The sequence below is a fragment of the Melospiza georgiana genome, chromosome 1 (assembly GCF_028018845.1).
Source record: "Melospiza georgiana isolate bMelGeo1 chromosome 1, bMelGeo1.pri, whole genome shotgun sequence".
Classification (NCBI taxonomy): Eukaryota; Metazoa; Chordata; class Aves; order Passeriformes; family Passerellidae; genus Melospiza; species Melospiza georgiana.
Window position 1 is genome coordinate 1,200,065 of NC_080430.1, and position 16,323 is coordinate 1,216,387.

Sequence of the window (16,323 nt, forward strand, 5' to 3'; positions counted from 1 at the left end):
CCCAGGGATCTGGTGCCAAGCGGTGCTGGTGTCCAGGTGTGATCTCAGGGGGTGATCCTGGGGGTGCTGCTGATCCTGGGGTGCTCCTGGGGGTGATCTCAGTGTGAGCTGAGAGGTCCTGGGAAGTTCCTGCCTGTCCCATGAGTGATAAAGGTGTAGCCCAGGTGATCCTGGCAGTCCTGTAGCTCACCCAGGTGTGGCCCTGGTGATCTCCCATCTGCTCCTGGTGAGATGCTGAGGATCCCAGGGGTGATCCCAAGGAGATTCTGCAGCTAATCCTGGTGTGGGACCCAGCGGAATCCCGCTGAGATCCTGGGAATAGCATGGCTGAACCTGGAGTGGCCCTGGTGATCCCAAGGGTCAGCCTGGTATGGTCCTGGTGATCCCATGGAGATTTAGTGATCCCATGGCTGATCCTGGTGATCCTGGGAGTGACCCAGGCGTGATCGTGAGGAGATCCTGGGGGTGCAGGGCTGACCTGGAGGAGATCCTGGGGGTGCTGGGCTGACCTGGAGGAGATCCTGGAGGTGCAGGGCTGACCTGGAGGAGATGCTGGCAGTCCCGCGGCTGATCCCGGTGTGCCCCGCTGACTCTTCCCGGATCCCGGTGGGATCCCAGTGACACCCAGGCTGATGCTGGCGTGCCCCGGCCATGATCCCAACACGGTCCCAAGAACGTCCCGGCGCTGCTGCGGCCGATCCCGGTGGGATCCCGGTGGCACCGCCGCCGGTGCCGGTGCCCGCTGTGGCCCGGCGGTCTCGGGGGCGATCCCGCTGTGTGCCAGCAGATTCCCCCCGTGCCGCGGCTGCTCGCGGCCCCATGCCGGGCCCGATGCCGGCGTGTCCCGGGGCTCGGCGGCCGCTCCCGGAGGGCTCCGGGCGCTGCGCGGTGTCGCGGGAGGAGGAGCCGGCGGCCGGGGCGGATCGCGGCGGGGCCGGGCCGGGCTGGGCGCGGGTGGCGGGGGGGCCCCGCCGGACCATGTGAGGAGCCCCGACGGGGCGAGCGGGGCCTCCCCGGCCAGGGGGCACTTGCGGAGCCCCGCGCCCGCCCACCCACCATGGGGGATTTCTACGACCCGGAGCACCCCACGCCGGAGTAAGCGCGGGCCCTCCGCGGCCTCGGGCCCGCCGGCACCGCGCGACCGCCGGCAGCCGGGCCGCTGCCCCTTCCCCTCCTTCCCGTTCCCCTTCCCATTGCCGTTCTTTTGCCCCTGCCCTTTCCCCGTCCCGCCGCCCTTCCCCTTCCCGCCGTCCTCCCGCCGGTCCGGGGTAGGCCGCGCATCCCCGGCCTTGCGTGATGGCCGCGGCCGGGGCGGGCGCGGGGAGGGCGGGCAGGGAGCGCGGCGAGGGCGGAGAGCGGGCGGCGAGAGCGGCGGCAGCGGCCGCGCCGGGGGTGGCGGGTGGGCTCGGGGGCCGTGTCCCCCTTGTCCCTGGCCGTGTCCCTTTCCCTGTCCCGTCCCTGCCCGGAGTGCGCGGGGGGAGCCGGGCGGAGCGTGCGGACGTGTCCCGGCCTCCCCGCGGGGCCATTTTTCTGTACCTTCTTTATTATTATTATTGTTATTAATGCTGTTTTTCCTAGTTACCGAGCCTCGTCTGGCTTTTACCCCTGAAATTCTCTCCCCCCGGGCGGCCTTTGCCCTGACCCCATTTTCTGCCAGGAGGAAGGAGCCAGGGAAGGGGGAGCAGCCTAATGGCCGGGAACTCTGGTTCTCCTTTGGATGGGGAATTTCACCAACCCACCCCCCTGATCCCGCCAGGGCCTCCGGCTTTATCGCCTCTCCTGAGAAGTCACTCCGTCCCTGCTGGGTTTCTCCCCCCACACCCATTTCCCGCTGGTTCTCAACGCTATTTTTACATTTTTAGACTTCCTTGGCGAAGGATTCAGGGGCTCCATAAACTTTGCCAGCTCTGGGGTGGAAGGAGGAGACATCTGGCACGGAGCACCCCCCAAGCGACGGCCGGATTGGAGGCACAGCTAAACATGGTGGTTTTTTTGAGCAGGGACAACAGAGCAAACCTTTTTTGAGTGAGTTCTGCCTGTGCCCACCTGGAGCAGCTGAGGAACAGCTTCCCCTTGTTGCAGCTGAAATGGTGCTGGTGGCTGAGCCTTCTAAAATTAGTGAGGAATGGAGGATTTCCTTTGGAGTGCAGGTTGTGTTTTGCCAGATGTGGCTCCCAGGATGGAAGTAAATCCTGGTTTTCTTCAGCTCAACTCTGGTGGGATGATCCCTTCCCGGGAGACCCTCTGGGTCCAAAGGACTCTTGTTCATCCCAAAACTTTTAGGCTAATTCAGGTGTTTTACCTTTGTTGTTTGGAGCCTGTGGAGGGACCCTCGTGCCCGGGATTGATCTGGCACTTGGAATTTGGTGTCCAAAAGTGTCCAGGTTGTCTCATGTTGCTGTTTGTTATCTGAAAATGTCCAGTGGCACCAACCTGGGCTGTTGAAAGGAGCTGGCGTGGCTCCTCTAACGACTTTTAAATGGAATTATGGATTAACTGGCCTGATTTTGGGGTTTCCTTGGGGTGGGTGTTGCGTGTTGGGGCTCAGGAAGTTTTTGGGAGGTGTCCTGGTGTTTTCAGGGTTGTTGTTTCCCCATCCCCACCTCAAATCCCGGCGTTCCCTCCGCGCCCCAGTCGCGTTCGTTAGTGGCGTGCCTTAATTGGGATGTGCTTTCCCAGCACAGAGCTTTTACCTGGAGAAAAGGATCGTTTGGGATAATTGGCTGAAGGTTCTTAGGAACATCTGAGGATCTGTTGGGGTTTGGGAAGAGTGGAATCCAAGCAGAGCCGTGCTGCCTGTGGGGTGTTTGTGGCTTCCCCCATCCCGTACCCACCCCGGGGTGGGATCAGGAGGGATGTGCAGGGTTGGTTTTTTGGGATGAGTTGCTTTTGTAGCTCGGAACGTTGGGATTGTGCTGCTTGGAGAGGTTTGATCAGAGCCCCATGAATCCTCAGGCTCAGCCTGAGGAATTATTCACTGGTTGGTTTGGGTGGGAAGGGGCCCTAAGGATCATCTCATTCCACCCTTGCCATAGCAGGGACAACTTCACTGTCCCAGGGTGCTCCAAGCCTGGCCTTGGACATGTCCAGGGATGCTGCTGAGCTGGAGCTCCAGGCTGGCTGGAGAAGGTGGATGCTGAGCTGGGAGCTGAACGATGGCGCGTCCATGAGGATGGCTTTGACTGGAATTTCCCTGTGGAAAGGAACTCTGGCTCACTTTTACCTTGTGAGTCACTCCATGTCCACTTGTCAGCCAGAGCTTGCATTCCTGGGAGCTTCAGTGTCCTGCAGAACCAGGTCTCCCGGACTCTTTGGATGCTTAAATTTGGAACAACCCAATTGCCAGAGCTCAGAGCTGCAACCACATTCCACATGGAGCTTCCCCACGGAGCTGCCCATGCCAGCGTGGACCTGCTTAGAATCCCAGACTGGTTTGGGTTGGAAGGGACCTCAAAGCCCACCCAGTGCCACCCCTGCTATGGGCAGGGACACCTCCCACTGTCCCAAGTGCTCCCAGCCCTGTCCAGCCTGGCCTGGGCACTGCCAGGGATGCAGGGGCAGCCACAGCTGCTCTGGACAATCTGTTCCTGATGGACATGGATGGATGTTTGTGTCCTGCTGTGAGCAGCAGCCACTTCGACTCTTGGTGCTGTTGTTTCCTGGAAGAAGATTCCAAGATTGTCCCCATGCTGAAGGTGCAGGAACCCCTTGGAGCAGTGACACCTCCGTGACAACACTTTCAGAGGAATTCAGACTGTCAGGAATTCAGACTGTCAGGGATTCCGAGGATTTCTGTTCCTTCTGTCATCATGGAAACTCCATTTATCCATCTGCTTCTGGAGACCTCCCCAGCTGGAGCTCAGCTCCCTTTTGGGGCAAGAAGCTTCTCCAGCCATCCTGGTGATCCTGGTGGGGCTTGCTGGGTGCTTTGGAGGGTTGGGATTTAGGATCAGGGTATGGAATATCCCCTTGGTTTTGTTAATGTGGCCCCATGTGGATGCAGACAGTCTGGAGCTCCAGGTTTTTGGTTGTGGCTGTTCCCAAGGATTTGTTTTTGCTCTTCATTGGAGCTGTAGAATCTCCCAGGCTGTTCCATGTTGGTGTCACTTTGGGGTGGTGTTTTCTGGGAATCTGGATTCTATTTTCTGCCTTCCCCTAAGGGAATCCATGAGGTTGGTTCCCTCAGCACAAGCTCCTGGTAAATGTGCTGTGGTTGAAAACCCACATTTGGATCCTGGAGCACGTTCCAATCCAATGGGAGATGCTGAGGGGAGGGAAAGACTGATTTTTCCACCTGCATTTCCCTTGGAATGCTCCTCCCTTTATTAAGGAAATTAATGATGGTCCCATGGGCTGTGGGATGGGGAGAGGGAGAAACTTGACTCTCATTTCCTGAGCATACCCATGGATTTTCCAGCCTTAATGTGGATTATTTAAGGAAATTTGGATTATTTAAGGAAAATTCACTTTATATGTTTGGCTTTGGGAGCCTGAATGGGGAATTTGGATTCTGACCTGGGACATTTCCAGGGGCAGCTGGAGCTTCTTGGGGCAGCCTGTTCCCAGATCTGCTGATCTGGGAATTTTAAATATTATTTGTTTTTGGATATTTAGAAGGGAAGAGAGGATTTATCCACACCTGTTTTTAATGGGCATTTTTCCTTCCAGAATTTTAGAACTCCTCCAGGAAAAGTCTTGAGGACATCCAAGTGTGGCTCTGGTTGATGGAGTGTTGGTAGAACAGGTTATTTTCTTTCTCCTTGATTTTTTTCCCATTTTTTGGAGGTAAACTTCCCTAAAAATGCTCCCTCCCTGCAGCTGCACCTCTCCTGTGAGCTTCAGCTTTTTGGGATCCACCCCAGAGGCTGCAATCCCTGGCAATGATGTGGAGCTGAACCTAAAATTCAGGAGAATATGAGCCAGGAGTTAAAACTTGATCCCAAAATATTGATGTGAGGAAGAGGCTGGATCAGGAAGGAGCTGGAGCTCCTTGTGGAGCCTCATTTCCAGTGGATTCCCTCTGGATTGCTCCCAGATTTTACAGCTTCCCCAGCATCTTTGTAATTCAATTTTCCCCTTCCTGTTTGAAATGCACCAGTGGAAGTTTTCCAGCTGGAAATCCAAAGTGTGTCATTCCCAGGTAGCAGGAAATAATTACAATTTCCAGCTTTTTGCAGCTGGAAATCCACCAGGGAAAATCTCCAGAGCCTGGTGCTTGGTGTTTGCCTGCACAACCCATTCCCAACTTGGAATTTTATGGCAAATTTCTGGTGTAAGGGAGCATGAAAGGGATTTATTCTCTCCTGTGGAATTGAGAGCAATTCCCAAGGTGTCCCTGCTCCTGCTGGGCAAAATCCCAGAACATTAAATTTCAGCTATAATTAGGTAAGAAATAAATCCTCTGAGAATTTCTATTTATTTTTATTTATTTCTATTTACTTCTATTTATTTCTATTTATTTCTATTTACTTCTATTTATTTCCATCAAAGGAGTGACTCTGAGCTCAGCCAGGGCCTTGCAACGTTCTGGGTTGCAGGTTGCAGCTGCTCCCTTTTGGAAGGGGATTTTAGGGTCACCTCATGATTGGGAATGCCTTACTGTTAAATTTGGAATGAGTTTGGGCTCAGAACGGGATATTTGGGCCTTTGATCTGGTGAATTTTGGGAATATCCTGTTAAATTTGGGATGAGTTTGGGCTCAGAACGGGATATTTGGGCCTTTGATCTGGTGAATTTTGGGAATATCCTGTTAAATTTGGAATGAGTTTGGGCTCAGAACGGGATATTTGGGCCTTTGATCTGGTGAATTTTGGGAATATCCTGTTAAATTTGGGATGAGTTTGGGCTCAGAACGGGATATTTGGGCCTTTGATCTGGTGAATTTTGGGAATATCCTGTTAAATTTGGGATGAGTTTGGGCTCAGAACGGGATATTTGGGCCTTTGATCTGGTGAATTTTGGGAATATCCTGTTAAATTTGGGATGAGTTTGGGCTCAGAACGGGATATTTGGGCCTTTGATCTGGTGAATTTTGGGAATATCCTGTTAAATTTGGGATGAGTTTGGGCTCAGAACGGGATATTTGGGCCTTTGATCTGGTGAATTTTGGGAATATCCTGTTAAATTTGGGATGAGTTTAGGCTCAGAACAGGATATTTGGGCCTTTGATCTGGTGAATTTTGGGAATATCCTGTTAAATTTGGGATGAGTTTAGGCTCAGAACGGGATATTTGGGCCTTTGATCTGGTGAATTTTGGGAATATCCTGTTAAATTTGGGATGAGTTTGGGCTCAGAACGGGATATTTGGGCCTTTGATCTGGTGAATTTTGGGAATATTTGGTGTTGTGTGAAATAGGAGTTGGTGACACTGAAATTTCATGGTTTTCCTCAGTGTGAATCTTGGGACGAGGGGACAGGATGACTTCTGTTTTTGGGGATGTTGGGGATGGGTGCCAGAATCCATCTGTGTCCCAAAGAGAGAATTCCTTGTTTTCCAGGCATTTTGGGAGACAAAGGTGCCGTGCAGTGCCTGGGGGGGGGGGTGATGTCATTCAGGCTCCATAAAATCCCAGTTGGAATTTGCTGCCCCATTCAGGGAAAATCTGATACCTGATAGGTCAGGGAGGGCTGGAAATCCTGGATTTCCCTGGATTTCCCTGGATTTCCCAGAAAAGCAGCAAGTGCTGGGCGCTGGGGGCCATTCCTGAGCCCTCCCCTCTGAGGGAGGGGCTTGCTCTGCTGCTCCACCAGTTCTCTGCCTGATTTTTAGCACAAATCCCAAATTCTTGGCTCAGCTCAGGTGGAGCCTCAGCACCTCTGCATGTCCAGGTGCTGGGAATGAATCCCAGTCCCTGGGAATGAATCCTCATCCCTGGGAGTGAATCCTCATCCCTGGGAATCAATCCTCATCCTTTGGAATCAATCCTCATCCTTGGGAATCAATCCTCATCCTTGGGAATCAATCCTCATCCTTGGGAGTGAATCCTCATCCTTGGGAATCAATCCTCATCCTTGGGAGTGAATCCTCATCCTTGGGAATCAATCCTCATCCTTGGGAGTGAATCCTCATCCTTTGGAATCAATCCTCATCCTTGGGAATCAATCCCTGGTAGCAACAATTGTAAGTAAACTGGGATTTTTTTTTTCCTGATTATTTATTTTATTTTAAAATCCTGAAATTCCTCAAGTTTTCAGGTTCCAGGATTCCCTCCTGAGATCTTTTCCCTGCTCAAACCTATTTTAACTGAAATTGAGGAATTTACAAAGAGCAGCTTAAAAAGAGCAACTTGAACGTTGGAACTTTATCTGGGCACAGATAATTTTGGGATTTGAGCAAAATGATAAAAATTGGGGTTTTTTTCCCTACTATTCCTACTAATTCCTGCATTTTCAGTCCTGGCTTTGTGCTGGTAGTGGGAAATATTTTGGTGGTGGAACTGAGCCTGAGCTTTAAATCTGGCCTAACTTTGGCTTTAGGAGACTTTTAATTTCAATTGAAAATTGTTAATAAGGGGGGAAGATCTGGAAGGAAACGATGCCCTTGGCTCCTCTGATTCCAGGAATGCCCCACACCTCTGTCCAAAATTTCCATGGAATTTTGGATGCAATGTGGATTTTGGGGTTCTTTGTGCAGCTGGGTTTTATTGTGAATTTTAGGGATTTTTTACAGCTGGGTTTTAATGTGAATTTTAGGGGTTTTTTACAGCTGGGTTTTAATGTGAATTTTGGGGTTCTTTGTACAGCTGGGTTTTAATGTGGATTTTGGGGTTCTTTATACAGCTGGGTTTTAATGTGAATTTTAGGGGTTTTTTACAGCTGGGTTTTAATGTGGATTTGGGGGTTCTTTGTACAGCTGGGTTTTAATGTGGATTTTGGGGTTCTTTATACAGCTGGGTTTTAATGTGAATTTTAGGGTTTTTTTACAGCTGGGTTTTAATGTGAATTTTAGGGTTTTTTTTACAGCTGGGTTTTAATGTGGATTTGGGGGTTCCTGGTGCAGTTCCTGTCTGTCCATCCCTCCCACAGGGAGAGATCCATGGGAGCCCACCCTGGAGGAGCTGAGCTGCATTTATTTGTGTGTGGATCCAGGCACCCTGGATGGGCTCAGGGACGTGCTCAGATTTTGGGATTTAAGCTGGGACAGTGCACTTCCAGCTCCCTTTTCCCTTTTTGTGGGATTTCTCCTTGGAAGGCTCTTTGTGCCCCAGAGGGGTTTGGGGCAGGGATTACCTGGGAATTCACCCCATGGCCGTGAGATTTATGGGGAGGTGCTGCTGACTCCCAAAGCTGCTGCTGGAATCTCCCAGAGGAGGAGGGGAAACTTTTCCAAGAGTGTGCTTTGAATTCCAGTGGGGATTTATTTGTGCCTCTATTTCGGGTCCCATCCCACTTCCACCCCCATCCTCATCCTCATCCTCACCCTTCCATCCTCCTCCTCTCCCTCTGTGTGCCAGGTGAATCCCTTTCCCATCCTCCATGGGAGCAGCTTTGTTTTTCCTGATTCCTGTCAGGATTTCAAGTGGAATTTCTTCCTTAGGTGTGCCCTGAGCAGAAAGGGAAAAGCAGGATTTGGGGGCAGTTTTGGAATTTTCAGGCATTTGGGAGAAGGAGCAGAAAAACTGGATATTTTTGTCTTTACTGGATTTTTTTCCTGGAAGTAAACTGGATTTTTTTCCTGATTATTTATTTCTCTAAAATACATCTTTACTTCTCTAAAATCCTAGAATTGTTCCATAATTCCATTATGGAATAAATCCTAGATCAATTATGGCATAATTAATAAATGAAGTCACTCAACCCCTCCTCATTTTTATAAATGAAAGGATAAATCCCTATTTTCAATATATTTGTCTCCTCTTTCCCTGGAATATCCAGTCCTCCCTGTTCTTTCATGTTCCAGCACAGGACAAACAGTGTCACTTCCCTTGCTCCAAACTTGCAGCTCCAAACCCTCACTGGGAATGTCTAAACCAGGAAATGGGGATTTTGGGAAGCAGGACAGCTGAATTTGGGGATTTTGGGAGGTACCTTGACCTCATTTTCCAGGAAACTCAGCTTGGATTCCACCTCCTTTAAATAAATAAGATTTTTTTCAGGGATTTTCCCTCCTCACGCGAGTGCTTCTGCCTTTCCATTTTCCACGGTTGTTTTTTGGGAAGGAGTAGGATTGCTTTTTACCTTCTCAACTTCTTTTCCTGCTGTTCATTCTCCATTCTCAGTGTGGTGTTTTTGGGATATTAAAAGCCCAGTGCTCTGCACAAAAACCTTCCCAGGAATTCCTCCCAATATTCCATTAAACACAGGGACAGCTGCACTTCTGTCCTTGGTTTTTATCTCACCTTAGGGATTCATAAACAGAGGAGCAGAAGCACTTCAGGCCTGGGAGAGTTCCAGCAAATCCTTGGGTCTGGAGGATGGAAATGGAGGGGGAAATGGGAATAAAGATGTGGAAGGAGTTCCTGGCTGTGGGGGGAGCGAGGCACTGGAGCAGTTTTCCCAGAGAAACTCTGGATGTTCCATCCCTGGAGGTGTCCAAGGGCTGGGAACATCCTGGGGCAGTGGAAGGAGCTCCTGGGATGAGCTTGGGGGTCCCTTCCATTCTGGGATTCTGTTAATCAGAGCAGCAGAGAGGGAATTTCCTCCCCAGCTTCCAGGGAATTGCATTCCCATGGGTGCAGCTCTCCATCAGCAGCCAGGAAAAATGACAAAAAAATCCCTTTTGGGCTCCAGGATCCTGTTGGAATCCCGAATCTCCACCTGAAATTTGCTTTGGTGTTGTTGCCTCCCAGTTCCCTTAGCCCTGCTGTGGGTGAGGGTGATGATCCATGGAATTGCAGCTGCATCCAGGATATTCCTGCCTAACCCAGCCTGAACAAAACAGGTTAAATCCCAATTTCCTGAGCTGAGCTTCCCTTTCTTTGGACATTGTGGTGGCTTTCAGATGGATCTCTGTGAATTCCTGAGCTGAATTCCTGCTGGGAATGGGCCTTTTCAGCTCCCTGGGCTGTCTGGCTGCTGATGCTTAGATAAGAAAAGCCCCAAGCTTCCAGATTTCCCTCTTTTAATGGGAAGAAAAGAAAAAAACCTCAGGATTTAGGGGAGATGAGGCTCCTAAAGTTTTGTCTTTTAGACTTTAGAAGCCTGAGGGCATTTTTTTGCTCCTTTTGCATAAGGAAAACCAGGATAAAATTCCAATTATTGTGTGGGTTGCGCTTAAAAAAGAGAAGAATCTTCAGCTCAACCTGTTGAAGCACCAAGAAGTGCTGGAGCTGCTGAACTCTGGAATTTAAACAAAATTTTACTTTTTATCACCATTCCTGCGACAAAATTGGGATGTTTCCATCAGGAGAGAAGCTGATAAAGTTTAAATATAAAAAGTTTTGGTCAAAATAGATGTAAGATCAAAATGCATGTAAGGAAAATTCAATGTAAGGAATTTTGGTGGAATGTGGCCTCAGATAAATAATTTGGGTTGAAATGTGGGTCCATATAAAAAAAAAACTGATAGAAATGTGACCCATGTAAAGAATTTTGGTATAAATGTGGTTCTGTAGCCTTAGAAAAGCTTTTCCTGGGATTTAACTGGTGTTTAATTTTTGTTTTTTAACAAAATTAGTGCATCAAGCTGCTGGAAACAGATCAAAGGTGGTGAAGCTTCATGGTGGTGGGGTTATTTTTTTGTTCTTTGCTTGATTTTGTGGTTCTTTAGGTTATTTTTAAAATTTATTCAGCACTTCTCGGAGTGCTCAGTTTTATTTTGGGTTTTACCAACTCTTTTCTCCTGACTTTCCCAGGAAGGAGCCACAAAAGTGCAGGAGTTCCGTGTTCGCTTTGATCCCAGTTGTGTTTTTGGTGCCTGCAGGGAGCAAGGTGCAGCTGAGGGCATCGTTCCAACCCCGTGGAGCTGGGAAAGTGCTGGAGGAGCCCTGGGTGATGTGTTGGGATGGATCCCAAGCTTGGAGCAGGGGGATTTTATGTAACCTCATCCCAGCGTGGGAGGAATTTGGCACAAGGTTCCTGAGGGAGCAGCAGCGCCTTCCCTAAGTTTGGAATTCTATTTTTATGTTTTTGTTGGGTTTGTTTTATTTTGTTTGGGGAGAGGGAAGAGGCTGGGAAGGAAATGGGATTCATAACCCTGCTTTTAAGGAAGGTCAACACCTTTTATTTTAATTGATGGAATCTCAGAATCCCAAATGGTTTGGGTTGGATTGGGGTCACCCTGTCCCACCCAGGGACACCTTCCATATCCCAGGGTGCTCCAAACCCTGTCCAGCCTGGCCTTGGACACTTCCAGGGATGGGATCACCTGTTTCCTCTCTTTTTTCCTGTGGGATTTGAAGGATCCTGACTCTCTTTTCTCCTTATCATTAATTATCCTTGTTGTTAACTATAAATACAAAATTTAGTTACCTCTCTACTGATGTACAGCTGATTTAAGATGGATTTTTGTGTATAAAGAGAGTTATTTTTGCCTTAGAACCTTCAACTTCCACTTGGTGGTCATAATCTCTGCTGCATCTGTTTGGGATATCTGGAAAATCTCCCTGGAATCACCAAGGTTGGGAAAGACCCCTAAATCACCAAATGCAATCACCAAACCCCACAAAGCCTCAAACCAAACCACGTGGTGCTTCCTGAAAGTCCCAAACTCTTCTTTTTGGTGATCCTGAAACCGAAAGCTCCTTTTGGGCCTTAATTCCAGTGGAAGTGGTGCTCTTGGAGAGCTCCTGCACCTGTGGGGTTTGGAATTCCTGCCTTGCCTGACCCCATTGAATCGGAGCTCCCGCCTTGGGTTTCCTTGATGGAATCAAGCCCCGTTGGTGCTGCTCTGGGATTAATTATGGTCTTTTAACAAGCTGGATCAATTGGATGGGAGCCTTTGGAGGGGCAGGAGGATATTCCTGAGGGGAAAGTTGTTCCCAGCACTTCCCTTTGCTCCCAGTTCCCAGCTGGGGATGGTTTCAGGGAGAACCTGGGTGGTTCTTGTGCCGTCACCGCGTCCGCGTTGCTCCGAAATGAAAATCTTTACTTTTTCTTCCAGAAGTGGGTATTTCTCATTGAGCTGATGCTTGAGGTGGAATCTGTGAACTTTTCTGCGGGAAATCTTTGGCTTTGCCACCACAACAGTGCTGAATAAAAGCTGGTGAAATGTAGGAGAATTCCAGCTCTGGGCTGTGTCAGAGCGCTGGAGAGGGGTTTGGGATCTTGGGTAGATCCTTGACAGAGGAACTGTTGATGTCTTGGCTGAGATGTGTTGGTAGGGCCAAAAAATTCCTTGACACTCTCCAAGGAATTGAGCAAAGCAAGGAGAGGGAGATGTGTTCCTGTTCCTTCTCCTTCCCTGAGGAGAAACGACTTCGCTGTGGGATCAGAGCAGAGAATTTGGGGAGAGTGGAAAGCTGGGAAAACCCAACTTTCCTGTTGGCTCAGCACGGAGGAGAATGATCCTAATTAATTCATTTTCAAGCTGCCAAAATAGGGATTAATTATGCAAATAGCCAGGGCAGATGCACAGCAGTCAGACCTTCGTTAATATCTTTAATTTCTGTTAATGAGAGGCAGAAACTTTCGGTTATTCAGGGAAGTATTCAAATGGAAAGAATCCCAAATCCACCTTTTTCAGTGACATTTTTGAGGCTTTTATTCCTGCAGCGTGTTGGAATATCTGGAGACAGCACCAAGCCAGCAGTTCTCTCCAAAAAGGTTTGCTCTGTCCTGATCCATGTGGGATTTTCCAGGGAATTTTGGAGCCTCCCAACTGTGCCATGGCTGGGTTTGTGTCGGGGTGCCATCGATGTTTCCCTCACTCTGTGTCCCAAGTCCTTCCCATCCCAAATCCAGATGTCCAATGTTCCATTTCTTGTTCCTACCTGCTGTTCACAGCCTCTTTTCCTGTTTGTTTTTTTTTTTCCATGTTTCCCCGGCTGGATTGCAATAGAGAAGAAGAAAATGAGGTGAGTAAAACCAATTCCAACATTCCTGGATCTCCTGTGAGCCCAGCTTGGGTTGGTTTGACTGAGGCATTCCATGAATCCAGAGCCACAGAGGGGCTTGATAAAACTAATGGGTGCTTTTCTGGGCTCCCTCTTGCTCAGTTTGGGAAGAAAGGGCAATAATTCTCAATAAATTTGGGAATGAGGGGCAAAAATTCCCGTTTAATTTGGGAAGGAAGGACAATAATTCCCATTAAATTTGGGAAGGAAGGGCAGTAATTCCCATTAAATTTAGGAATGAGGGGCAGTAATTCTCATTGAATTTGGGAAGGAAGGGCAGTAATTCTTATTAAATTTGGGGAGGAAGGACAATAATTCCCATTAAATTTGGGAAAAAGTGGCAATAATTCCAGTAGCACTCGTGCCACAAGCGCACGGGAGGTGATGGCACAGCTTGGTGTGGGTTGGTGCTGATTATTTAAAGACTTAATTTGTAAAAATAATGAGTTTTGCTGCCTGTGACTCAATGAATTTGTTGGGAAAAGAGAAAACTTGGAGGCCTGGGATATATTTTAATCTCCTGGCTTTGGAATGAAGGCTGTTAATCATTTTGGATGTGCTTTTTTTTTTCCATTTTGGGTAGTGTTCCCTTTCTGTAAAACAGGAGGGGAAGGAGAATTCCTCTTCTCCTGGAAAGCTTTTCTGTAATTCCCACCTTTTACATTTACCAAGTCACCTGTGGAGTGTGTTTCAAATTGTGGGAATTGTGTTTTGTTCGACTTGCTGTTGTTTAAAGAAAAAAATCCCTGGAAGGGTGAACTCATGAGGGGAAATATGCTGGATTGTGTCAGCTCTGCTGAATTTGCTGTGGGAAGGGGAGGAATGGAAATGTGACAGCTCTTTTTTGCCTGCAGATCCCATATTTGGGAAAAGGCGGATCTGTCCAAACCCCCTAATTCCCATTATTTCAAAGCTGTTGTGCTTGAAGTTAGAAGGATTTTGATCAACACATTGACACTTTAAATAATGGCACCAAAGTTGTAGCAAGAAGGAAAACTCCGAAATGCTGATTCTCTGAATGTCCAGTATTTTTACCTATATATTTCTTAATTTATTATTTATAGTTGATATGATGAAAAATTCCTATCTCTGATAAGAATTTGGGTTCAGTCCTGTGGAGATCCTTCGGATATGGTTGGAGAGGGACCTGCTCCCTTCTCTTGTCCCAGCTTGGAGTAAAAAAGTTGGGAATTTCTGGTTGTAAGGATAACAGTTGATCCAGGAATCCCCCAAAACGCTGTTCACTCACTCTTCAGGAGGCTGACCTCCTACAGGAGGGTGATCTCAGTAGTGTTCCTTTTGTCCTTCATTCTTCCATGAGTTAATGTGGATTAATCCACACTTGTGATGTGTGGATTCTCTGGAAAACAGGGATTTCAATTCCAGCAGGGCTTTGTGGAGATGGTTGTGAGCTGTGGTGAGAGGAGCCCATTCCAGAGCTGGAGATTCTCCTTTTTTTTCCAAAGTCAATGTTTTGGGTTCCCTTTTAGCCATGAAAATCCTTTAAAATTGTCCCTGAAATGACCCCTCATAAAAACCATGGATTTCGAGGAAATGCTTTTGGGTTTTGCTCCCAGTTTTCCCACAGTGAAGGGAATTTGCTGCTGCAGATCCAGATCCAGATGCTGGATTGGGTCACCAGGATGATTCATGGGTAGACCATTAACGGGTGCTCACAATGAAACCCCCAATGCTTTGAAAAAGAGGAATTTTTGGGATATGTGATGTCCCAGGGTGCAGAAAACACAGGATTTCCAACCCACCAATGTCTCATTTAATCATTTACTGTGGTGCCTTGATCCAGGGCAGCTCCATGTTGTTCCATGAGTTAAAGGATAACAAAATCCTTAATAATTCACAGAGGGCTGCAGGAAACTGCTGCTCCTGCCAGAAGTGTGCTCGTGGCACAGCTACAGCTGCAAAACCCGGCTCTGGACAATTTGGAAACGACTCTTTCCATTGGAATTAGGGTTAGCACAAAAAATGTAATTCCCAGAGCAGCTGTGGCTGCCCCTGGATCCCTGGAAGTGTCCAAGACCAGGTTGGACAGGGCTTGGAGCAACCTGGGATAGTGGAGGTGTCCCTGCCCATGGCAGGATTGAAGCAGGATAATCCTGAGGGTCCCTTCAACCCAAACCATTCTGGAATTCCATGATTCTGATGCAATTTGGATTTTTGGAGATAGGGATTATGGACAACAAAGCCCTTTTGCCACTTTATCTTCTCTAGGATTTTATTTCTGGGACACAGATGAGCGGGAGAAATTCCCCAAATGGGTGAATATAGAGTGATGTGTGCTCTGAAAATTCCTGGGTTTGGGCTTGGAAGGTGCTGAGTGAGCTCCTGGGCAGGAGGCAGCTTGGGATGGTCGGTTGATCCAGAGGTGACAGAGTCATCATGCACCGCTGGCTCCTGATGGGAATTCTTGGGGAGTTGTTAATTAATGCTGGTCTAGGCCTGAGCCTGGGAACTTGCAGGAATTAGTGATGGCCAGGAGAAGGCTATTGGGGGGCGGTGGGAAAGGATGAGGTTTGAATTCCTGCAGTAATTTTGGTTGGTCTGGTTTATGCTAGGACCAAATTCCAGAATCCCAGAAGGATTTAGGTGGGAAGGGACCCTCAGGATCATCCAGTGCCACGCCTGCCATGGCAGGGTCACCTTCCATTGTCCCAGGTTGCTCCAAGCCCCAGTGTCCAACCTGGCCTTGGGCACTGCCAGGGATCCAGGGGCAGCCCCAGCTGCTCTGGGAATTCCATCCCAGCCAGGAATTCCCAATTCCCAATCTCCCACCCATCCCTGCCCTCTGGCACTGGGAGCCATTCCCTGTGTCCTGTCCCTCCATCCTTGTCCCCAGTCCCTCTCCAGCTCTCCTGGAGCCCCTCCAGGCCCTGCCAGGGGCTCTGAGCTCTCCCTGGAGCCTTCTCCAGTACTGGAAGGCTGCATCCAGGTGGATTTACATAAACAAATGCACTTTGAGCTTAAAACCCAGGATCTTTTGTAGCCTGGGACCACAGAAACGACATCAAACCAGATTTTTGCCCTCAATTAACTTTGTAAGCTGAACTCTATTTTTTAAAAAATAAGAATTAAATGATAAAAGGACTTTGAGCTTGGTCATTAATAAGTCAGATAAAAAGCCTCAGCCCAAACCTCAGAGGAGGCTTAGTTTCAAGCTGGAGAAGTCTGAGGAATTGATTTTTTCAGGACAGAGCCAGGCAATAAAGACAGACCCAGAGTATGCATTTCTCTTTTCTCATCATGAAAAATTCTCCAGGTGAAAGAAAATGCTGCAGAACTGAGTTCAAACCCCCCAAAACCCAAAGTCCAATT

The 16,323-nt window shown here is 48.6% G+C and overlaps 1 protein-coding gene across 1 annotated transcript in view; it reads left to right on the forward strand.

The window, feature by feature from the left end:
- The first annotated feature begins 956 nt into the window (after positions 1-956).
- Positions 957-16,323, forward strand: part of SETD2 (SET domain containing 2, histone lysine methyltransferase) — a 57,124-nt gene continuing 41,757 nt past the window's right edge. The window contains exons 1-2 of the mRNA XM_058026786.1: positions 957-1,095; positions 12,939-12,954. Of these exons, the coding sequence (XP_057882769.1) occupies positions 1,058-1,095; positions 12,939-12,954 (54 nt within the window). The 5' untranslated portion in view covers positions 957-1,057. The remainder of the gene's footprint in view (positions 1,096-12,938; positions 12,955-16,323) is intronic.